Genomic DNA, 24,491 nt, shown 5'->3' with positions numbered 1-24,491 from the left:
TATAGAAAGAAAGAGTATCTAACAAAAAAACATAAAAACATACGATCTTGTTTAACGGAAGGGTTTGACGGAATACATGATATAAGGATTAGTGATATCTTCTCCAATGTGAAAGTTTTTCAAGGCTTCAATTCAAGCAAGCAATGGAAGAAAAGGTACACAATTCAGGTTCTGAGCCCAAATCAGTTCAGTTTGGATCAACAAAAGTCAAAATTAAGTCGGGTTGGAACTGGTTTTTCTTGGAAAGAATTGGGTATGTGTGGCTTGAAACTGAGTTTTAACCGGGTCAGTTCGGGTTTGACTGGTTTCAGTGTATAGTTAAGAAGCTTATTTTTGTATTATTAAAAATGAACCAACGTTTGTCATTATAATTTGAATGGTCAGAAGGGTATAATAAACTAAAAAATCATGCATAGTAGAAGTAGATGTCTTCTTATCATATTAATCCAGTTACATGCGCCTCTGATAAAACACCACAAGTGCTTCACTGCTTCATTGATGATTTCAAAAAACAAGTCAAACATAAACACTTCAACCCAACACTTATGTAACTTAATACTGCAGATCTACAAGTTAGACTAGTAAAACTGAGGTATTTACCTCAGTTCTATTCTCATGAGAAATCTCTTATGGCTTAAATTCTTATAACAAATACAAAAAACAAAATCAAATACTAGTTGCATAAAGATAGAACCGTCAAAATCAAAAGCACAAACAAAAACGAAAGCAAACACACAGTTTGTAAATTAAAAGGCAACACTTTCATGGCATCTCAAAGCTATTCCTCAATAAACAATAATCAAATCATATGAATCTTGAAACAATAATAAAGATTTCACTTTCAAGAATCCATGATACAAATCTAAAACTTGAACAAGAAAATGCAATAGTGAGTGTTGTATTCTACACTTTACATTCTCAGACTCTCAGATCTAGCAAGTATCTCAAAAATTCACTAATACAAACAAAAATCTATAGCGCCAAAAACACCATTTGTTGTCATCTGCAAAACAGCCTCATTAAATGTTTACACCCTCTCATGTATCGCCGCACGCGCATCAGAAACCTAAGGATTTAACCCTGCAACAAATTGTCAACTTAATTAGCATGCCATTCAAAGCAATTAATTTCGAATCACACACTTTTAACTTCACATTTACAAACCTGCACATAAGTTTGCCAAATTGTAACCAAGTCTTGCTTCCGCCACCAACAAATTCACAACCAACTCGATCGATTCCACCTCTTCACGAAACTCAGGATGCATCACCAACGAAGTAAAATGTTCATCAATCACCAACCCAAAACACTTGGTAACATGTTCAAGCGAAGGAACCGATTCCAAAACCTTCAACCCAGGTGCACTAGAACCTTTAGAAACCGAACCAACTTGAGGAAACTTCTGATACTTAACCAACCACTTCTTCAAATACCTCACGAACCGCATAATCTCCACACCGTTTAACTTCCCAACACAAGCCGAAAACATAACATCATCCATATTCGCCGACGCAACCAAATAATGCAAACACAATTCGTTGGTCGTAAACCCATCATGCGCCATCATGAGCAAAACCGCAAGACTTTTATCCGCTGCCGTTTCGATAGCCGAAAGCGTCTGCGTCTCCCACTCTTTCCTTACAACACTCATACCGCTATAAGCATCTTTACTCGGAGAAAGAAAAAACTTCAACACCAAAAGCATATCCGAAGCTTGAAGATTCGAAACATGCTTCACACACAAACACACCAAATCAGCCCTGTTTCTCTCAACCAAATTCCGAACCAAATTAACCGAAACCGAACCCGGCCCGTTAACCAGCCCACAAACAATCAGAGTTTCAATTATCTCCCAAATCTCAAACTTAAAACAAGCTTCTAAAATTAACCCTAAAACATTATCCCCAATTAAAAACCCTAATGTTTCTAACAGTGACTTAGTATAGCCTTCGTGGGTAAATCCAGATACGTCTAAACTACCGAGTATATCGTTGTTCTTCTCGAGATATGAATTCAATAACGTGATGAATTCGGACTTACTGAACGAATTAGGGTTTTTGAGCTTGATTATGAGTTTGGCTTAATTCGATAATATCTGAATCTGTTTGGGATATTTTCCAGCGTTGGACGATTGATGGGTCGGTTGGATGTTGGGTTTGGGGTTTTAAGTTGAGTAGAATTGGGTCTGGGTTGAGGACAATGGGGTATTGTGAATTGGTGGTTGAGTGGTCTGAAGAAGATGAAGCTTTGGTTATTAATTCGAGCATAGACATGGCTGGAAGTGAAATGCAGGTGGATGGAAGAAGAACGTTGAATAGGGTTTATGGAGCGGCAGTGCAGAAGAAATGTAGAGGGTTTTGGATGGGCTTTACTTGGGCCTAATTAAATGTATTCATCACATCTTCCACCACCAACATCCTCGTCGGCTTTCCTCCGTCACCGGAATTATGGTGGTCATACAGAAACCTCCGGCACCGTCACTGCCCAACCGCCACTTCCCCACCACCGATCGCAAACAAAGTTTGTTTTTTATCTGTTCGTGTTTTTAAAAATGCTTTATATTTGGTTCAATTAGGCCAAACAGGTATTTTTGTTCATTAGGCCATTTCTTGGCTTTTATATTTATCCAATGATAAACACAATAATATACGAAATGGGAAAATACAATGAAAAAACAATAAGAAAAAACACATTAATGAAATAACACAATTGCGTTTTTAACCTAAAAACACTATAGTAAAGTACAATTGTGTTTTTCACAGTTTTTGGTAAAACACAACGATCAAAACTATGAAATATGTATAAAAAACCCGTTAATTTTTTTTGTATATAACAATATGGTACTCATATAAAAGATAAAAAAACACTCGTTATTATTGTGAAATTGTTTTTTAAAAAAAAATGTCGTATGAAAAAGTTATAGACGTTTTAAAATGATTGGGGTATTTGACATGTGTCTTGCAAGTGGAGAGAGAAAGTCAACAAATGTGTTATCCCTATTATGCCCTTACCCTTGTGTTTACGCTTGATGATCTTTCTAATCTAATCTCAACCATTCAATTTTAAAATGAATGGACAAGATTATGTCATATCCTTCCTAGGAAAACTAATTTTCTTATTATAACTCAACCCCTCGGTTTAATGCAAACTTGCAAAGTAGTGACGAAAATATGACGGTTTCTAAATTGTCGGTTCAAAACCGGTTTTTTATCAAACAGTTGAAGCTGGTTAGAGCATCTTCATTGGTGGTTTTTGTTTGGTTCAAACCAACCTAAAAACCAAGAAACCATTGGAGAGTTTGGTTTGAACCAAAAACCAATGTTTCAAGTTTGGTTTTTCAAACCACCAAAATCATCAATTGTGAGCCCCCCAACATCACATCTTTCACCACACACACACACACACACATATATATATACATACACACCATATTTATAAAATATATTAAAATATTATACATATATACAAATATGTATTTTTTTTTGTATGTCTATTTTTTACGTAACGACAAGTTTAACGATTAAATATTTTCATGTGAATCGCTAATCTCTTCGGGTTCATATGTGAGCGGTCCGCAAAAAGTATGTTCATATCTTGAATATATATTTTATAGTATTGTGAAATTCTTATTTAAAAATAAATGTAAAAGTAAGTAATGATGTGGAAATGTAAAGATGGTTTGAGAATGTGTATTGTTGGAGTAAAAAAGGTGGTTTTTATGAAAGCTGATGTGGCAGTGATGTGGCTGATTTGAACCAAAAACTGTTGGAGATGGTCTTAGCGTCATTAACTGGTTTTGAAAGAAAAAGTTCTTAACTTATGCAACCGGTTCGGTTCGGTTCGATTATCTATCTATTTTAATAAAAACCTACCATTATTGCCACTTGTCAATACCATATCCCTACTCACCTTTTTTTCAACCAATTTTCATATATAGTTCTTACTTATAAATTATTTCAAATATATGACATTAAAATTATAGGTTTATTCCAACTAAATCCATTACTACATATAATAAGTATTCTCCATATGGATTGACAAGAGACGAATAGTGAATTTTGAAGTGTTGATTAAAGTGTTTATTATGGTTTATATTCAAAATAATAAACAATAAACATTCGATTCATAATATGTGGAATGAGAATAATCGACTTGGACAAAATTCTGATAACGTCAGCGCCTAAGGCTTAGCCTTTAATACATAAAATTACATATGATTTTAAAACTAAAAGTTTTCGGGTTGACCCGAAACCTAGAATTTGGACCCAAGAACCAACCCGAATTACTTCGGTTCAGGTTAGTATTTTCTTGGGTTCGAGTTTCTCGGGTCAGGTTAGTTTGTGTTCAGGTACGAGTTTTCTTGGGTTGGGTTTCATGTTACGGGTAAAACCGACAGCCCTACTTTCAACGATTATAAATAAGAATTACTACATTCATTTTATGCAACTTTAAATCTTCTAATATTTTTTTAACTCAGAATAATCACTATTATTTTAACATGGTTTTAATGGTAGTATGTATTTTTCATTTTCCTGACAATTAAATTCATATGAAATAAACAAATTAAATTCAATTAAATTTAGTTTTTATGTTACTTGATTATACAATTTTTAATTGTAAAATATAAAGTCAATTAAAAATTTGTCATACACATAATATTAATAACAACAAGTTTATCATGATCAATAAATTTCAAATTATAAAGATTCGAAAGATAATTATATCATCAAAGTTTAGGTATATGGTTTTTGGGACAATCATGTTTTTTTTTTTGGATAAACATGAGGAGATGTTCTCAAATGACATCATATTAATTGATTAAAAGCTATGATATTTTATATGTATGAATATTTTTTTATTAGTATCATTGGTATATATTATCATTTATCTAGAGTTGGTATGTACTTGGAGAATCTTTTTTGTCACACGGACAACTATATATAGCTATATCAAGAGTTATAAGCAGACATACATGTTACTTTATTAAGAGTTACAAGCAGGCATGGACTAAAAATTTTGATTTTTGATAAACAATGTATATCTGCTAATTAGAGGTGGCAAATGGGTTGGGTCGGGTCGAACGAGTCATGGGTTGAAATGAGTCATGGGTTGAAATGAGTCATGGGTCAAAACGAGTTTGGGTCAGAATGAGTTTGAGTCAGAACGGGTCAATTAAAAAAAGAGTTGTTTTGGTTTGGGTCAGAATAGGTTAGGGTCGAACCGGGTTTCGAGTTTTTTTTATTTTTTTTATGAACGAGAATAATGGCGGAAACATTTTAGTTTTTTTAAAATTTTTGTTTTTTTATTTATATTTTAAATTATGATTTTTTTTTTTAATTTTTTTTGAGGGGTTTTCTATAAAGATCAAAAACCCTCAAAAAATATTCAAAAATAATAATAAAAAAATTATAACTCAAAATATAAAGCATAAACAAAAAAACACTAAAATGTTTCTTACGTTGACCTCGTTCCATAAAAAAACCCCGAGAATCGAACCGAAACCGAAAAACGAGTTCCGAATCGACCAAAAAGAAACCAAAACTCAACCCGTCACGAGTGAAAACTCGTGTTGGCTTGAAACATGAACCGAACACGTTCCAATCTGAAACCCGTTTCGTGTCGAAACCTGTCTTGTATGAAAACCCGTTCCGATCCGAGACCTGTCACATTTCCTTAGGACGCTAACCCACATCGACCCAATTCTTTGAACTTGTAAACCCTTTTGACCCAAAAATAAAAGGATTGAATTTAAAATGACTCATATTGACCCATTTAGTTAAAACCTTTTACCTAAATCAACTCATTTAATTTTTAAAACAACTCAAATTGACCCATTTGAAAGGGTTTGGGTCAAGATTGCCACTTCTACTACTAATACAATCACAAATGTAGTGTAAAAGTAAGTTTTTACATATTTGTGTAATCTTAGTTATGTAATTTTAATTTAATTGTACTTGTATTAACAATATATGATCAATTTGTTGACTGTATTTCACATAATAGTCAAAGTTTATAATTTTCAACAATTACCCACGTAATACACGGGCCTCAAACTAGTTAACTAATAAATTAACAGTTACCTACTAAAACTTACTATATAAACACTAACCGTATTAGTCCATGTTTGGTTTAACCGGTCCATGGGTGAAAGTATATAACCGGACTCTAACCATCGACTTTATATCATTTTGCAACCGGTTTCTTATATACCGGTTAATTTGGGTCGGTTTCTGTTTTGGTTTTATTGGGTTAAGCAATTAGGATTTGCACATCTAAATGCAAGATCAAAGAATAGGTGAAACTAAAAGTAAAAGGTATAAATGGGGAGTCCACGAGAATAAGGGTAGGATTTCAAAGAAAATCGAGTGTACACAAAATGCATGAGGACTTTAACGTTTTGTACTTGAGTTTTTTAACCAAGGAAAGAAAAGGAAAGAAGAGGGAATGGAAGGAAATGATTTTTTTTTTAATTAGATGTGTTCTTGAGTTGGAAAGAAATTAGAGGAAAAGAAAGGAAAACTATGTTAAAAAATAGTTATCCTTAGTAATCATCCCATTTTAGGGAGTATAACTTATTAGGAAAATACATTAATTTAATCCCTCATAACTCCTCATACTCCTTTCTTTTATATCCTAAAAAAACTAAATAACACCCATTTTTAACTATCCTTAGTTTTATTTTCTTTTCCCTCCTTTAAAAAAACTCAAGAACAGGGCGTAAATAAACACATTAGAACCTCTATAAATTAATAATGTTAGGACTGTGATATTTTATTAATTTAACGAGATATTATTACATCAATTAATTAATGATAATTATTTAAAGAGCATAGATGAATGGGTTGCTTTTCGAAGAATATGTTCGTTGGCTAGATGATCAAATGCACGGTTGAAAAATTCTCTTAGCAGTGGATAATTGTCCAACCCATTCAAATAATATTCAAGGGTTTCAAAACATCAATTTGTTTTTTCTACCGTCAAACATGACTTCAAAAATTCAACAATGTGATGCTGGGATAATTAGACCCTTTAAAATGTACTACCGTAAAAGGCATATAGAAAGATTTTGGAAAGTTATTAGTTGGATATTTCTTCCCCTTAAAAGATTAATGTTTTAGATGCCATCAATTTGGCCTGAGATAACTAAGGAAGTGTGGATTTATATATGTTTACAAGGGATGACAATCGAATTCGAATTCAATGGGCAAATTCAAAACCCAAAACGTATGAGATCGGTAATGAGACATCACTCGGGTATGAGACCGGATATAAGAGCTGGGTTGAGCATTTTCGGTACCTGTACCGAATCGATACCGATACTGGTACCAAATATTTCGAATTTTTGAGATCGATACTGGTACTAAATATTTCGAATTTTCGGGTTCGTTACGGTACCTTCTCGAGCTCATTCTTTAATAAGAGTGCTTTAAAAATATTTACGGTTATTGGCTTCGGCTTCCAGCCGCTCCCGTTGTCGTTAATCTCCTCCGTAGAACAGTGGGCATAAACCCTAGCCTCCGGTGAGTCTTCTTACACAGGTATATTATATCTATCACCAGCTGTTTAATCGCTCTTACGTTTCTCAAATGTTGCCCTAATTCATGTTTCCGATCACAGGTTCGATCGAGCTTCAGTACATGTCAAATTTGTTATTATTAATATTATTCAGATGACTTCTTCCATTTCTAAAAGTTTAATATCAGCAAGAAGAATTGCTAAAGCTTCTTCTTCATTCAAGTGTGTACCAGATCAATCATCCTCTTCATTCTTATACTCAACCGCCGCCGCTGTCCCTGAACTCCAACCTGCAACACCGCCACCGCCTCCCCTGCCAAAGCCAACATCGACTTCTCGACATCAAGGTTCTTGTCTTGTTTGCGTTTTATTATCTTTAGATTATCATCCTGTTTGTGACTATTGCAGTGTTGTTCAACTCGATTAATCAAATTCAAATGTTTATATGTAACCGCTCCTCGACCCATTCAGGACTGAAATCGCCACAATTGGCCGGAATTAGGACCGATTAATGTTGCCTATTACTAAATATTTAATCACGATCGGTTGCCAACTAATTGCTGATTTTGTAAATTCTGGAAAAATGATTAGTTGTCAACTCCTCTCCACTATGTCGATTTAATTTGGTGTACTTAGTACATGGGCTACTGGTTATGATTTCCTGAGATCTAATGATTGTATGTATAAATGCTTGGTGATCCATTGATTTCAGTTCTGGTTATTTTTATCATAGCTCTTGCTTGATTTTGGTAGAGAAAGTGAATTAGTTCTTAGCTGGTGTTATTTTGTGCTTTAGTTGTTTAGGGACACGTTCGACACATAAGCCATGTTAAGTGAAGAATCACGAAAACAACGACAAACACTTGCACTTAGTGTTGATCACATTAGTGTGAGAAAGAGATAGGTGGTTATGAAGCTACGCTTGTAACTGTCTTTTGTATTAAAGCAATTGGTACACATGTTTCTGTTGTAGTTTTTGCAGTTCTTTACTTAAAATCAGTTATGTATTGAATGCCCCTCTAATTGTTTATTAGTTAAAAGCTTTAAAAGCATCTTGATCTAAGCATTCATCATCTTTCAGAGAAGCAAAAAGGATGGACAAGGTTCCTTCTTTTTGTTCCAGGAGCTATAACTTTTGGACTAGGCACTTGGCAGATCTTCAGAAGACAAGATAAGGTATGCCCTGCTAAATCTACTAACTTATTTCTACGCATAAATGTCAAATTGATTGCATTTTATTATCAAAAGCCACAGTTTTTGCATAAAACATCCACAAAATGATGCATAGAATTAAGTTAATATGTACTTTTGTAACATAGTGCATGTGCTGACCATGTAGATTAAAACGCTAGAGTACAGACAGAGTCGATTAGAAATGGAACCAATCAACTGCAGCCGCATCACTCCTTCGAGTGAAAATCTGGACTCACTGGAGTTCAGGAGGGTAGTCTGCAATGGGGTTTTTGACGAGTCAAGATCCATTTATGTGGGCCCACGTTCCAGAAGCATATCAGGAGTGACTGAGAACGGATATTACCTCATTACACCCCTTATGCCACTTCCAAACACTCCTGAAAGGTTAATTCAGTAATATTAGCCGTATTTTCCATCAATTATTCCATGACAATTACATGATGCAAGATGCTGAAAGCTTGAAACTTTTGTGCAGTTTGCAGATGCCAATCTTAGTCAACCGAGGGTGGGTCCCACGGAGTTGGAGAGACAAGTCTCTGAAAGCTCTAGAAGGCGATGGACCTGGTCAAAGCATAGAATCTAGTCGATATACTGGTGTCCAGGAAAGTGGCTCATGGTGGAACTTTTGGTCTAAGAAGTCTAATATTACTGAAAAGGTGTCATTTATATGCTTAAGCGTACTTGATATATAGAATACATAGTTCATGTAGAATACAACAAAAAATTATTTTTAAAAACTATTATTGATCTGCAGAAGGATATTCCACAAGTAATGCTAGATGAAGTTGTTGGAGTTATTCGTGGAAGTGAGAAACCTAGTATTTTTGTACCAGCGAACGACCCAAATTCATGTCAGTGGTTCTATGTTGATGTTGCTGAAATTGCTCACTGTTGTGGGCTTCCTGAGAACACGGTGTACATTGAAGCAGTAAACGAAAACGTCAACCCCAGTAAGCCATACCCGATCCCAAAAGATACTAATGCATTGATTCAAAGTTCAAGAATGCCACAAGATCATCTCAACTATACATTTACTTGGTATGTCATGATATTATTCTTACATTACTGCGAGCATGTATTCAAAGTCATTACTAATTTCAATTTCACTTGATGTAGGTATTCTTTATCAGCAGCAGTTACATTTATGGCTTTCAAGAGATTACAGCCGAAGAAGACAATGAGATGATATGACGGGGGTTAGTGATTTAGGTGCTAATAATAGTTTTGTTGCTGTTTTACTGGAGTTTAGCTGTTTGTTATGTTGATTTATATATCTGGCTCTAAATACCAGAATTAATTTTGGTGTCAGAATTTCTCTCTGACACATTTTTGTACAAACACAGAGATGTGCCTTTTTTCCTCTGTGCTCATTTTGTAATAATGAAGATTTATGGAAAAATAAATTAACATTGAGCAGAGATCAAAGATTGTCAACGTTTACTTGCAAGTACGGTTCATTTATTATTCTAAATGTTTGGTTTCAAACGGTCATCAAATTTACGTTTTAGAAAACGAAGACATAATGGTCCCGGTACTATGTCGACGCACCTACAAGGCATAACATAAACAGGTATCTAAAGATATACCGAACACGTGTATTGTTCTTTAAAATAATATTATATTCATACACATGTTATATGACCATAAATTGTCATTGATGTAATTATAGCCATGTCAGAACAATTTCACACGTATAGTAGAGACTTATGTAACCTTTGGCTTTGGCCTGTCTACCACCTTTCATTCGTGTATCATCAATTTATCATCACAAGTGCATTCATAAATACAGTTCTCAATGGTAGCTGACCGAAAAATATTAATTGTGTACATTATAAAATAGCTATTTCAAGGTTCATGGTTATTTTTTGTTTGTAGACTTCTATATTCTTCTTAAATACATGTCTTTGACCAACTGATTCTGCAATTCACCAACATGGGTATCGAAGCTGGTATTACATGGATGGGCAGCGCTACTTAAAACTAATTAAATATTGTCACGTGCCCCAACATAGGCGGAAAATGTTATTACAAGGTCTGATGACGCTATTACATGGTGGACGAGGACGGCACTATTTCAGTTCCAACAACTACAATATCAAGGGCTTAAATGTGAATCCTTTAATCTTTGAATATATTTTAATTTATTGTAATTGATAGTTCAGATGTTTCACAAACATTTTCTTCTTTTTAGATCCTACAACTACAAGATCAAGGGCTTAAATACGAATACTTAAATTAGTTGTTTGGATTCAAAGTTTCACTTGTATAGATATCTTTTATTGTAATCCACTCAAAAAGAGTTATCAAGGATTATAAACAAACCATTCCTGCAAATACCATTCACATTCCTTTAAAGATTTATTACAAGGACTTTCTCAAGTAGCATTTGTAAGTCTTGAAAAAATAAAAATAAATACCCAAGTCAATGGCAAGTTATCAAAGTTTACAAGCAACAATGAACTGATCCAGATTCTTGTAACTGTATAATTTCTGATTATACCCAAATTTCCGGTACAAAATTGGGTCCATATCAACTGCCCATAACCTCTTTGTATTGGTAGAAGGCTACAAATCTTTCAACTTTGAAATTATACTCAATTAGTCACACACAATCTCGGGTTGTTTAAACTGGCGATTTTCATATCATATCTGTGGAATATAGATATCTCTATGGGGGTCTCATCGGAAGCAGCAGCCTCTCTATCCCTATCGGGTTGTTTAATCTTTCATATCATATCGAGCCGGGGGTCTCATCGGAAGCAGCCTCTCTATCCCTATGGGGTAGGGGTAAGGCTGTCTACATCTTACCCTCCTCAGACCCTACCATAGCTTGGCTATTGGTGAGATATACTGAGTACGATGATGATGATGATGATCTGTGGAATATAGAGCAGATCCGTGTTTTATGGTTATACTTATACCAGTGCACACTCATCAAGCTCACATCAAAGAATGTAATCATACTACCCTTGTGCACACAGAACACTTACTCATAACTGACTAAACGGGCATACAAGAAACCCGATTCCCATGTCTATAGCATATTTATAATCACAAGTGAAATATATGTATAAAAAAAAGTCTCGGATGCCATAAATTTGTGAACTAATCTCATTTACTCTATGAATCTTGACAACCTTAAAAGGCTTACATGAAGACAGTTAGCAAGAACTTAACAACTCAAAGGGTGCAATATCCCCTAACTACAATAATTCAACTATATCATCTAAAAAAACCTCAATGATAATACCTCAATATGGACTTACAGAAACCGAGAACAAGTGTAGTCAAAACATCATTAGATTTGTTGACGTCCCGACCACAAACGGTTCCATCAACACACGCGTCAAGAAGTAGAAAATGATCCCCAAAGCTATAGAAATCGGTAGAGCCGGCAAAGCTTGCCTAAACACCGACAACAGTATCAAAGTGCATCCCAGTCCAGATATAATAGCAAGGTAACAAGCGTAAACCGTCATCAAATCATACATTGCAGCTCTACCCACAAGCACACTATAAAACACAAAGTCACCTAACCCAAGCTTTACCCCTCGAGTCATCTCCTCGCGAACCTCCACGCTCCTTACTTGCGGTCCCACCTCATCCCTCATACCCAACATCGCAGAAAGCGGCGTCCTTTCCCCTTCCCCTTCATCTTCCACGATCTCATTCTCTCGATTACTCAAAGAAACCGAAAACTGACTACTGGTACTCGCCACCAATGGCAAAGTCTCCTCATCCATAATTTCACCCGACTCACCATCTCTCCGCGCCATTTCAAGCTCCACCGCATCCGACGACACTCCCCCAACCAAAAGCCCCAACCCCGAGGGCCGCCTCCTGCAAACCGTCGGTCTCGCCTCGTAAACAAGCACCGGAAGATCATCATCCCTACTCAACGCCAGCTCAACCAGTAACTTAAGCGGTCCACCGGGCGCCAACACCGCAACCAAATCATAAACGGCCAACGCGACAAGCAAGGTCCACGTCGTCCACTCGGGCAAATTCGTGAACCAAGCCGCCACAATAATCCCCAACACCACCATATAAACCTGTCGGACCACAATCGGGATCGGAATCCCGTCGGCGAAAACCGACAACACGCCCACAACCGTAAAATTAAACAAAAGCACGAAACAGGTGATGGCGAAAACTGTCGAATAATCGATAAAAAGATGGAACCGCCCATGACGGCGAGGACGAAGAAGGCGGAGAATCGCATGTAGTTTTTAAGGAAGTTGGTGAAGTTGTAGTAGTAGTAGAAGTATTTACATGTTTACTCCAAGCTAGTCAGACTCGTGCAATTTGTTTTGTGTTTTTCCAACCCAATAAAAGTGTGTCACGTTTAAAAATTTGGTCGAACAAACCAAATTTGAGTGTGATATGGCCAAATGTGACTAAGTTTTTAGTAAGCTACTTGTGAAGACTGATGTAATTTGTGTGAGAACCAACGGGATTTGTGTTTATGTAATAATTATTTTATTAATTTTAAACATGTTAATATAAAAATAACATTAACTTTTATATAATTAATTATAGTGTTATACTAAAATTAATTGGAAAGTAAACGAAAGATTAAAACGTCAAAGGAAATGTTACAAAAATTTATAATACAAAAATCTAAAAATGCTTTTTTAGGTGTCAAACACATGGTAAAGATTGAAGCAAACACATGAACGTGTAAAGAAACCGACAATAACTCATTAACTTGTACATCAAAACTATAAACTTGTACAAGATAGTAACAAAATGTGAGACAAGGTTTTCACAATTATTAGTTTTTAATTGTTCTCATGTATTATTATTATTATTTTTAATTTTATTATTATTATTATTGCTATAACTTCCTTTTTATTAACTTTTGATGAACACTAGACATGACAAGTTGGACGTGTCCAGTTGGGCCCGCTAACAATTCTAAACAAGCTCAAGACAAAACAAAATTTAGGAAAAGAGTACGAGAGCATCTAGAATAGAGAATTCTTAAGATGTTTTTGAGGAAAAAAATGATGATATGGAGGAGAGAGAGTGTTAAAGAGATTTTTTGTAGAATAATGCATGGAGAATGTGTTTGTGAGAGAGAGGGATGAGATATGAGAGAAAAGAGAGGATAAAGATGGTGTTTTTGTGAGACTAAGTACCATGTAAGCACTCAAAAACACCCACAAAAACACCATCTATTGGTGATGGTGTGAGGATGTTTTCACCGATTATATTTGCTTTTATGATGCCTAGCAGTGGCAACTATGGTAGTGGCCTTCTGGCTGCGACAACGTTAATGCCAGTATCAGTGGCATTGGTGCTGTTAATGCTGCGCAGGGCGGCAACAGTAGCTTGGTGGTGCCCGTCAATTTGGCAATTTTAGTTATATTGATTTATTTATAAACCAAAACCGAGTTAATAAGCACTGCACACCTGATAACATCATCATATTTATAAACCAAATACGAGTTAACTCATTCGCGGATTGCAGCTTATCAAAAATGCCATCCTTTTTGCACCAACTAGTATTACATACAGATTAAGCCTAAGGTTTAAACAACCATCAGCATATTTGACCAGTTTCTAAAGCTCCAGAATTGGCACTAAATTACCTAAAAACTACAAACCACGTGACTTTTAAGATACCCGATACAATCAAACAAAAACAGAGCTTATTTTTACAAGGAATACAGAATAGCAAATTAGCATAATCATGTTAGATCGTATCCACAAAAGAATGATCGGTCATACCAAACAGATTGTCAGATTCTCACCAACTGAAGCTACAGGACCCTGTGCTTGAATACTCCTACAGAATGAACCAAAAGATTTTACCAGTGTGATCAACATATTACATAAATAGTGTAAAATAACTGAACATATCAATTGATAGTTTGATTTATAACTGAAATTATACACAAACAACTTACCATATTGCAAGATCAGCATCGCAAATCGAATGGATTGCAAACCTGAATACATAAAAAGAAATTAATAATAACAATGTAACTGTCATTTCGATATAGCTAACCTAATATGTAATACCTCTGATAATTCTCATGCCAAAAATGGATTAGCAACTAAGGGGTCTTGTTGACTCGGTTGTGCTTGCAAAGGCGTGTCAAAGGTCACCCACCGTTCATTTTTCTGAGTCAGTTGACTGCTGATCGGGCATAAAAGTAAATAAATCCGAAGGTTCAAAAGCTTTGAACTCCTGATTCACACTCAAAGTTGGAGCTACAGAAGCTGAAGATGCAGCCAGTATCTCGACTTTCCAGGCTCAGAAATAGTTGCTGATGTGGCAGGTTGAGGTGGATTTGGTGCACTAAACCATCAAACTTTCCAGGTTCATTAAAAGGAGTGGATGTGCCTCTGTCTGATCCTGGTTTTCTAGTAAGTGCAGGAGCTTGTTTTCCATAACGACGTTCTTCGTATTGATAGTGGACTCTGAGAGTATGAATGATATGAGCTGGCTCGTCTAGTTTCATCCTCATGGTTTCTATGATGTGAACTACTCGAGATTGGTTCGCTAAAAGTTCAAATAGAGCTAAGCTTAAACCAGCCGAAGCCTAAAACTAAGCTTCTTTAATAAACCAGCCCGAGCCCGTACTTATGCTGGCTCGCGAGCCTAAACAAGCTACTATTTACATGATTTTTATTTAATAAATTATATATATATATATATATATATATATATATATATATATATATATAAAATAACTGTTATTGGGTGTATAAATTTATGATAAAAATAACTACATAACAATTATACACATATATATTATGTTATACATAAAAGTAAAATTAAAGTATATATAAAATAATAAAAAAGAATAAAAAATGTATATAGCTTAATTAATAAATAATAAACGAGTTGAGCTTTAGAAATAGAGCTCGAAATGAGCTAAGCTCAAGCTCGAGCTCTTGTAAGTTAAACAAGCTGAGTTCATTCCCTAGTCGAGCTCAGACTCAACTCGGCTCGGCTTGTTGACACCCCTACCAACAACCATAAAAATGCCAGAAAGCCCTTTAATTTAAAGCTTATGTTAAATCTAGAGTTGTAGCAATGACAAAAACTGTAAGGCCCCGTACCCGGTAGCCCTACTTTAGCGTCGGATTTACTCATAAACACAGTTCTTACAATCAGAGTTAATTAAAACTTTCGCGGAAACGTCAACTTAAATAATTCATTACAAAACATTAAATCTTTTCTTTGATACCATAACACAAAACATTATATTTAAAACATCTTTTATTCCATCTTCAGATGCCAGCCGTTCAATCCATGTCATGTGCCATCCTCATGCTAGTTCTTTGGTTTGATCACCTGCGTGCATACTAAAAAGTCAGCTACGCTGAGTGAGTTCTAGTTAATCAAGCAACTTATCATACAACCACTACATGCATCATATACGTATCCGAAGACACGTAGTCCACTATCTAACCTGCTCACATTACCACTTAGCCTCTTATTTACACCTACCACTTTGCCACTTTAATAACGTATAACGTTATGCCACTTTGCCACTTTAATAACGTATAACGTTATGCCACTTTAATGACGTAGTCACGTATAGGCTTACCCTACCACGTACTATCGTCATGCCACTAACACTCTTACTAGACTCTTGCCACTTCTAACACACTCTACCTCTACTTGTCTACAACACGCTTCATATCATTTACATAATAAGCAAGTCACATCATAGCATTCATACACATTAATAACCACTTGGCAATCACTATCCTTGGCGATACGTGCAATATCCGAAGATCGTTCATGTACCGACAAGCATTATAAAATAGCTACCTCGTATAACATCTATAGCATACACTTACCACTTAAGGTAAGTGTATTCACACTTCACATCGAGTATGCACACAGCCCCGAAAACATAACAAGGAAATGGGGCTAGAAACTCACCTGAACTTGGTTACTTCTTCTGCTACTGGTTATTCCTTCTCGAGCTGTGCGTGTCTAACTGTTTAATAATTGAATATCAAATACTACTCTACCCATTCTCATTACTACTTAATTAGTCTTACGTGTCTAAGCCGATTTTACTTCATTGAATCATTACCCGGTTAGTTAATCGTTACTCGTTAATCCTTTAAGGGCATCTTTCATAAATTATCAAAGTCCAAGGGCTACTATGTAATTATCTCATTCCTTTCTAAGTACAAGGACCATTCTGTCATTATGCTAAACTTCTAGTTCGTTACTTTGCCCTTAACGAATTGGGTAAAGAATCATCCTCTGATTCGCTAAGCTCCCATAACGAACTAGCTAACGAATCACCCTCTGATTCGCTAAGCTCCCATAACGAACTAGCTAACGAATCACCCTCTAGTTCTCTAAGTTTCCTTAGCGAACTAGCTAAAGAATCACCATCTGATTCTCTAAGTTTCCTTAGCGAACTAGCTAAAGAATCACCCTCTGATTCTCTAAGTTTCCTTAGCGAACTAGCTAAAGAATCACCCTCTAGTTCTCTAAGTTTCCTTAGCGAACTAGCTAACGAATCACCCTCTAGTTCTCTAAGTTTCCTTAGCGAACTAGCTAAAGAATCACCCTCTAGTTCTCTAAGTTTCCTTAGCGAACTAGGGTTAGGTCAGGGAACATTCCCTGACACCTTTATCTTTTCCGGCACCGTCATCGCCGGAAAACCGCGTTTTCGCCGGAAAAACGAGATCTCACTCGTTCTTCCACCGTTTTCATCGTTTTTCGTCCCGTTTGATCCAAATTTGAGCTACGGTGATCCCTAAACTCATCTTAGGTCTGGTTTATACCCGATTCCACCCGAATCTTGTGATTTAAACGGTTTAACGGTGTCGGCTCGTCGTTACGCGACTATAACTAACGTTTTAGGCTCGTACAATATTAAACTATCATTACCTCGGGTCGGTGCTCGGTTTCCTTCTTGATTTAGGCTAGAGATAAGGAAGAACTAGAGAGAAATATTAAGTGTGTGTTTTGGTGGTGTATGGAATATGTGAGAATGAGGATTAAATGGTGATTAATGGTATTTATATTTAGGGATCATGGGCTCAAGCCCATGGACTCTCCTTCCTTCTTTCATAACCCAAGTCCATAACCCATATCCATTACCCAACACTAGCCCGACCCATACCAACTCCTACTCTATTTATTTATTTCCCGATAACCCGAGTAAACTTTCCCTCTATTATTAAGTAATATAATTAATATTATTTTAGAAATTTCGGGATGTTACAAAAACGCCCCTTAAATGGATCATCAAAACAATTTCAAGTAAATTCAATGGCACTTCTGTCATTTTACAGCTCAAGAAGTAGCAAAAGCTTTAAATTAAAGGGCATTTAGCATTCCATAATGTCCAGCAAAAGATTCCACTTAAATGAAACCAAAGTGATACTTAGGTGACCTCTAAAGTTGTTTTAGTATTTGAGTAACCTATGTATACATTTTCTCTTTAAAAAATGTAAAATATTATTAGACATGCATACTATTACTACCAGTGTATCTCTAGGACACGCCTTCGAAGCAAAAAACTTCTTATCCACGTAGACACTCTTTATAAAATCCCGAACTTTGTCCACATTGCTGTAATAAAATAATCATTTTTACATTCTTTCTTCTTAACAATAATAAAAGTGCGTCACCTGTTATCCGGAAGTCTTTGTTCTCGTGGGTCCCAACCATGTTTCCCTTGCACGCTGGAGAAGTTTGTATTTTGTGAGAAAAATAGAAAATAAACTAATTTCCATCTACAGAAATCAAAATCAGGAGATACTTGTACCTGATTACCGCCTTCTTGAAGGGCTTCAACTTCCTGTGAAGTAAACTTAGGCATTGACACGGATTTAACACGGTGAGTAAATTCACGGCTGTGAATCATATTTAGGAAAAGAAAAAACTTAATTGATCAAATGTTAGAATGTAACAACAGGGATGTTGCAAATGTATTTTACATTTACATCCATACGTTTTTTTTCCAGTACAAAATAACATTTAGTAATGCACTTCAATTGAGTAGAAAAACTCAATGTATCCCGCTACATGCCATGCAAACAAACGTCCAAAAATTAGTGCGGTCCCTGGAAATCGATTTGTTTTAAATATAAATATGATCAACGAATATAAAGTTTCATAACCAAAATATTCATTCCACAGATACATGCTTACTAGTCAAACTTAACATGGAAGTCGATTTAATAGATTGACAAATGACACCATGTCTTGTAACTTGGGCGGGGTTGGTTGGTTGGTGCTAGATGACCCCCATCGGGTGAAAATAGTCCGGTTTGTGTTGAGTGTATAGTATTTAAAAAGAATGAAAATTCTAATTTTACTTGGTCGGTGCCTCGACTTAAAGTAGGTTGGTATCCGACATACACAAATCATTTTGCAATATAATTTTAATTGATTTTTGTTATCATATAATTTAAATATCTTTTCTTATTTCATTCAAAATAATATAAAAAAACTACCAAAAATTCATTAAAATTTTTTTCTTTTTTACTTACAACAAAATGTTGAGTCACATTGTTCACATGATTTACGTCTCTAATGCTAGTTGTAAGATTGATAAGTGAGATACCCCAATGTCGGGTTACCCAAAAATGGCATTGAACAAATTAAGGAAGCCAAATATTTCACACTTGGGATTTTTCAATACATGTTTGGATACTTGCCAAAGTGTTGCATATGAAATTTCATGCAGAAACACTGTTATCTTGTTAGCTTGGTCCATACATAACATACATGGCTTGCTATAACCACCAAATTGTTTGGGACATGTGAATAGAATATGATTTTGATTATCAGTTTCCGTTAGTTTGATAAAACTTGATTTTGACTTTTTTATTGACTATCTTAAAGGTCAAAACCATCATATTTCAATAAAAAGAGCTTTGACTAATTGAGTCCATATCCAATTTAGATTCAGGTCATTCTTGTTTAGTAGATCAGGTTCAAAAAATACATGCTCAGATCATAAATGATAAAAGAAAAACATACAAGAAAACAGAAATGTTTGTCAAATCGCAACTAGAAACCATAGTTCGCATTGATCATACTTCATACCAAGAGTGTCTCCACACGATCAAATCCTGCCTTCCCGTGCATATTTCGATACCTAAGAATGGACACAAATGCATTCGGTGCACAAGTTTCTAATTCGTTTACTACCAATCATGGATCCAAGTCTCCTTGTTTGGTTTCGAGATGATTGAATTTTTTACCACGAAAATAGATAAACTGAATTAGAATCTAATATGATGTCAAGGATCAACAAGTTTATGTTATAAAATTTGATCATCACTATTAAAAAACATTGTTATAATTTTATAACTTTCAAGGATACGAAAGTATCAAGCATTACACACCCACTTGATTCCACCACCCATGGAAGATTCGGTTGTATTTTTGACCACTCCATGCTGCTCACAAGTATGCTATAATCATAGAGAGTAATAAGAGAGTTCAGCAGAATGTTATAATTAATAAGCAAACAGTTTTCTTAAACTAGAAGCCGACTACTTATGCAGTTTCAATGTTTCATAAGCAAATGAATGTACGAGCACTTACCTTGCTACATAAGTAGAGTTTCCGATAAGGGCGAAGACGAACATTAGTGGATTTAGACCCTGCATATTGATAACAATATGTGAACTTGCTATATGCATGCTAAAACAATTTTAACCACATGACCCTAAAACCAAATAATAAATAGGAAGAAGATGAAAGATTTATGCTTACCTGGACATTTCCCCTTCTGATCTGCAAATATAGAAATAAACATGTTAATCAAGCTTAAACACACACACATCATTTTAATAACACCGATCCAACTTCTATCAAAAAGACATGAGTTCACATCAGCATTATAAAAGTGATGCATCAGTGACCTTTATAAACGTTTTACAATAAGATCATTTTTCCTAATATTAGTGTGTATAATATATATACATACAAATGTATGTAACAGTCATGACAAGCGGATTCTTACATTTAAGAATATTTGCGGAAGACGCCCACCCATGTAAATAGCTGCCATTCCCCAACCAAGGTAGGTCCCAATCCCAAGACTCTCTGTACCGTTGTTACCTTCCAACAAACTGCCACTTACCTGCAATTGATGCATATAATCAAACATAACAAAATGTTGACGAAACAATTTTAAGATAAATTACATTATAGCAAAAGTTCATATTTATAAACAGAAGTGATAATACATCTTTCGTAAACAATTGCATATGCTAATTTGAAGGACGAAAAAAATGTCTAGGATACAAAATTGATTCCTTACCTGTAAAAGCCTTCTTCCCACTTGCATGACAACACCATTATGTGATTTTACTGAATCTAGATTGAGGTAACTGTTTCTTTCAAGTTTGAGATTGTATGTGCATAGAAACATTGTCACAGTAAAAACCTAATCACGGAAGAACAAAATCATCACTGCTTCAGTAACAGTTAAAGTTTTTAAAGTCAATACATTTTTCCAAATTACTCACCATACATAACATAGTCTTGGTTTCTGAAGCAGGTGGTGACTGTCCCGACACACGCTCACCAAGCAACGATTCTTGAACAGTGTCCTCATCATATTTATTTGCATTTGTTCGTGAGTGAAAGAAGCTCACAGTAGGAGTGTGACTTCTAGATAAAGATCTAGCAGAACTGCACCATAAAAGATAAGTAAAATAAGATGAATGTATGCATTCAACTTAATAGTTAATATCATTCTTGAATAAAAATGTTTATACCTGTAGTATACTTTTTCAGGGGTAGAATTGTTATCAGGAGATGGAATTTGCACACTTGGAGTGAATTTTGATAGCACAGGAACCGTTAATTCTTCTTGGCTGCCTTTTATGGTTTTGTCTACTGGCTCAATCTGGATAAATCATACAACTTATAAATTAAAGTTTAAAAGTCAAAATGCGAAACAACATATAAGAAGCTAAATCTTACTTTATGAAGTTGTCTCTTAGATGTCTTATGAGAAATGTAACCATAGTAAGTTGCTTGAGTGGCAAGAACTAAAGTAGTCGCCAAGTACAGCTACATTACAAAATCCAATAAAATCAAGTGAAACTTTTTGCTCTAATTTACTAAACTTACATAACAAGAATTAAGGATAATAGGTTATAAAAATGCTTACCACTGCTGTATAATACTGTGTTGGAAGCTGCAGAATAAGATAAGATGAATTAAATAATAGCATGACATACATGAAAAATGCATATGTAACAAAAACACAATGTTCACTCACCGTTGCTGGTTCTAGCAAACAACCTAACACATTCAGAAGATCTCTGCCAAATAGAATAAAAAATGTAAGCTTAAGAAAAGCTCATTATGACAGCATAATTTTATAAATCATTAACAGTACATCATATAATATTACCCGAGTATCCATGTGAAAAGGAAGCCTAAAGCAAGACCTTCAGAAGAATTTTCTTTATAATTTGTGATGATTTGAGGTACCTCTGCAACGCCCCAACTGATTACACTAACTATTCCTAGTATTAGTGAAATCCAATCCCTTTTGGTGCAAAGACAATAGTTCATGTAAGTTTTAGCACACTGTGAGCAATGTTGATCCGCAGGGCACATTGGTAGATTACTTGTGAAGAGCCCCATTGCATCCAAGAACTGTACATGTGCAAAATATGCAATTGCATTATGTGATTGTAGATAACATATTGACATGACACCTGTCACAAAATATTCCAGCTGCTTTTTGGAAAGAAATATATTATTGCATTTGGTGACAACGAACTAACTGCTTTACAAATCCAACATGATATTGAACTCTAAATGACTAAACCATAATAATTCATAACCACTTCAAACTTTGCCAGAGAGATAGTATTGCAATTTTGCATGTAAGAGGCTGAGACATCTACTTTAGGGCTTTAAATTTGCCTCAACGTCAATCAAAAGGTTATTTCTTTGATCAAGTAGTAGTATACAAAACTGCAAATATTGTATGTTTTCTTGACTGAATAAAAAAAACCTTTAAACAAAACATTTCTGCAATTAAAAATCCTTTAAGATTGTTATGTCATATCAATATTTATTTAACAATCACCCATTGTTCTTGATCCCATGCTAGCTCGAAAACTCTTCAAAATATCTATTCACCTAAAAATATGGGTGCAAAAGAGCCAAGCTGCTCACGAGCTACTCGAAATCGAATCAATAAAAAAATCGAAACGAGCCAAACCCAAGCCTCAAATAAAGCTCGTTTAGTTATCGAGTCCGAGCTCGAGCCTTGTATGGAAGGTCGTTTAGGCTCGTAAAACCTTAACAAGCCTTGTGTATCTTCAAGTTTTGCATCTTTTGGACTTCTATGTATAAATTTCACACTGTAGAATTGAGCTCGAGTAGCTGAGCTTAGGCTCATTTAAGAGTTTTCTTATAATAACTAAAAACGGATATTTAACAGATAATAAACGAGCCGAACCAAGCCTAAGCTTGAAAAAATGACTTACGAGTTGAGCTCAAGTTTTAGAAAAAAGAGTTTAGCTCAAGCCTAGTCAAGCTAGGGTTTGGCTTGGCACACAAGCATAATCAAACACTTTATTGTTTTTATAACAATACAACCAAAACAGCAAAGCAATACAAAGCCGCAAAACAATCAGTATTTGTATAAAGGTATAACACCTTCAAATGAGTATAGAAACATGATAATAAAATACAACAGTCCATAATAATAAATGTAACCTAAAAGTCCGATATTTTCGCGCTAAAATGAAAAATTCAAACGATAACGATAAAAATCAATCAAACAGCAGCCGCAGCCGCAGTAACAGTAAGACTAATTTATAAAATAAAAAGGATGCTAATAACAACAGAAGAAGAAGTAGAATCCGATTATCGTAAGCTATAAAAAGATTAGACGATTCATATTTATTTTTTTTCAAAATAATGATAACTAATTAAGCATTGCAAATGCACAGACTGTAAAAGCATACACTCGATTGAATTGAATTGAATTGAAGGAGATTAGCGTGCAATGGAAAGCTTATTCACAGAGAATGAATGGCGGCAGTGGGAGGCAGCTTTATATATAGTGTCATCGGCTACATGGTGTGTGTGCCATTAGGGCGACCGTACACCTTGCAAGCATGGGCTCTACCTTCTTAACCCTCACCACAAAAGGAAACTATTTTCATATTATTATTATTATTATTATTAGTTTATTACTACTACTTTTAAATCATGTTATATTTGTTATTTTTATTTCAATCACTGATAAACACGTGTATCTGTTACTTTTTTGATAACTAGCGAAAGTTAGAAACGTAACAAAAAACCGGTTACATGACAAGGGGATATTTTTTAATCACTTAGCAAAACTAACAATCTTTTTCTTTATCAGTCACTAATTCATCAAACAAGTAATTAATAAGAGATTCGAAATTAACGCCTCTTCTCGTTTTCTCATAACAATCTCTCTCTTTCTCGCTATATCTTCTCAGAAGTATGCATGACTACTTTTACGGCGTTTATATTATCTATTTAAGGTTATTCCTAAACATGACATACTCTTGATATGTACATATATGAAACTTGAACTAACAAATTTAATGATACTTTTAGTGTAATATTTTTTCTATAGTATATATATATTTTGAACTTTCATTTCATCCAAGTTGATGTTTTAAGATATATTGTTTTCCGAATAAAGCAGCTAAAATGAGAAATACTATAATTAAATTTATGTGTGGATCCTAAAATAAAATAAATAACTTTATTCTGATACTATGGTAAACACAGATAATATTTTTTTATTAATTGTTGGATTCAA

At 34.9% G+C, this 24,491-nt stretch overlaps 3 protein-coding genes and 2 pseudogenes across 3 annotated transcripts; 1 reads left to right on the top strand and 4 right to left on the bottom strand.

Annotated features, from left to right (window-relative positions):
- Positions 1-745: 745 nt before the first annotated feature.
- LOC143570612 (uncharacterized) lies at positions 746-2,458 on the bottom strand. Its single transcript, XM_077056222.1, has 3 exons — positions 2,416-2,458; positions 1,165-2,079; positions 746-1,080 (listed from the first exon to the last, which is right to left on the bottom strand). The coding sequence occupies exons 1-3, from the start codon at positions 2,456-2,458 to the stop codon at positions 1,067-1,069; spliced, it is 972 nt and encodes a 323-aa protein (XP_076912337.1). The 3' UTR covers positions 746-1,066.
- A 5,135-nt stretch (positions 2,459-7,593) lies between these two features.
- LOC143570603 (surfeit locus protein 1-like) lies at positions 7,594-9,941 on the top strand. The gene is made up of 6 exons (XM_077056217.1): positions 7,594-7,862; positions 8,597-8,691; positions 8,855-9,093; positions 9,185-9,365; positions 9,464-9,747; positions 9,826-9,941. Exons 1-6 carry the CDS (start codon positions 7,670-7,672, stop codon positions 9,893-9,895), a joined length of 1,062 nt encoding a protein of 353 aa, XP_076912332.1. The 5' UTR covers positions 7,594-7,669; the 3' UTR covers positions 9,896-9,941.
- Positions 9,942-11,744: 1,803 nt separating this feature from the next.
- Positions 11,745-12,973, bottom strand: LOC143570611 (presenilin-like protein At1g08700 pseudogene; annotated as a pseudogene).
- Positions 12,974-14,748: 1,775 nt separating this feature from the next.
- LOC143570610 (putative ADP-ribosylation factor GTPase-activating protein AGD14) lies at positions 14,749-19,728 on the bottom strand (annotated as a pseudogene).
- On the bottom strand, positions 19,556-22,322 carry LOC143570609 (vacuolar histidine transporter YPQ3-like). The gene is made up of 12 exons (XM_077056220.1): positions 22,083-22,322; positions 21,948-21,990; positions 21,837-21,863; positions 21,647-21,736; positions 21,439-21,569; positions 21,187-21,352; positions 20,979-21,104; positions 20,679-20,798; positions 20,429-20,449; positions 20,258-20,316; positions 20,034-20,124; positions 19,556-19,939 (listed from the first exon to the last, which is right to left on the bottom strand). Exons 1-12 carry the CDS (start codon positions 22,316-22,318, stop codon positions 19,862-19,864), a joined length of 1,188 nt encoding a protein of 395 aa, XP_076912335.1. The 5' UTR covers positions 22,319-22,322; the 3' UTR covers positions 19,556-19,861.
- Positions 22,323-24,491: the final 2,169 nt, after the last annotated feature.

This window comes from Bidens hawaiensis, unplaced genomic scaffold (assembly GCF_021521415.1).
Source record: "Bidens hawaiensis isolate Kalapana, Puna unplaced genomic scaffold, B.hawaiensis_p1.1 tig00025011_1, whole genome shotgun sequence".
NCBI lineage: Eukaryota > Viridiplantae > Streptophyta > Magnoliopsida > Asterales > Asteraceae > Bidens > Bidens hawaiensis.
Note: the sequence above shows the minus strand (reverse complement) of the source record. Positions and strands in the feature narration are given on the sequence as shown.

Bases quoted from the DNA above. Each gene is read 5' to 3' on its own strand.
- LOC143570603 (XM_077056217.1), top strand. From the start codon at position 7,670: ATGACTTCTTCCATTTCTAAAAGTTTAATATCAGCAAGAAGAATTGCT. The intron at 8,692-8,854 runs GTATGCCCTGCT...CTGACCATGTAG, and splicing joins TCTTCAGAAGACAAGATAAG to ATTAAAACGCTAGAGTACAG. The intron at 9,748-9,825 runs GTATGTCATGAT...CACTTGATGTAG, and splicing joins CTCAACTATACATTTACTTG to GTATTCTTTATCAGCAGCAG.
- LOC143570609 (XM_077056220.1), bottom strand. From the start codon at position 22,318: ATGGGGCTCTTCACAAGTAATCTACCAATGTGCCCTGCGGATCAACAT. The intron at 21,570-21,646 runs GTAAGATTTAGC...TGATTTATCCAG, and splicing joins CTAAGAGACAACTTCATAAA to ATTGAGCCAGTAGACAAAAC. The intron at 21,353-21,438 runs GTATAAACATTT...TTTATGGTGCAG, and splicing joins CCTGAAAAAGTATACTACAG to TTCTGCTAGATCTTTATCTA.
- LOC143570612 (XM_077056222.1), bottom strand. From the start codon at position 2,458: ATGACCACCATAATTCCGGTGACGGAGGAAAGCCGACGAGGAT. The intron at 2,080-2,415 runs GTTGGTGGTGGA...TATCGAATTAAG, and splicing joins GGAGGAAAGCCGACGAGGAT to CCAAACTCATAATCAAGCTC.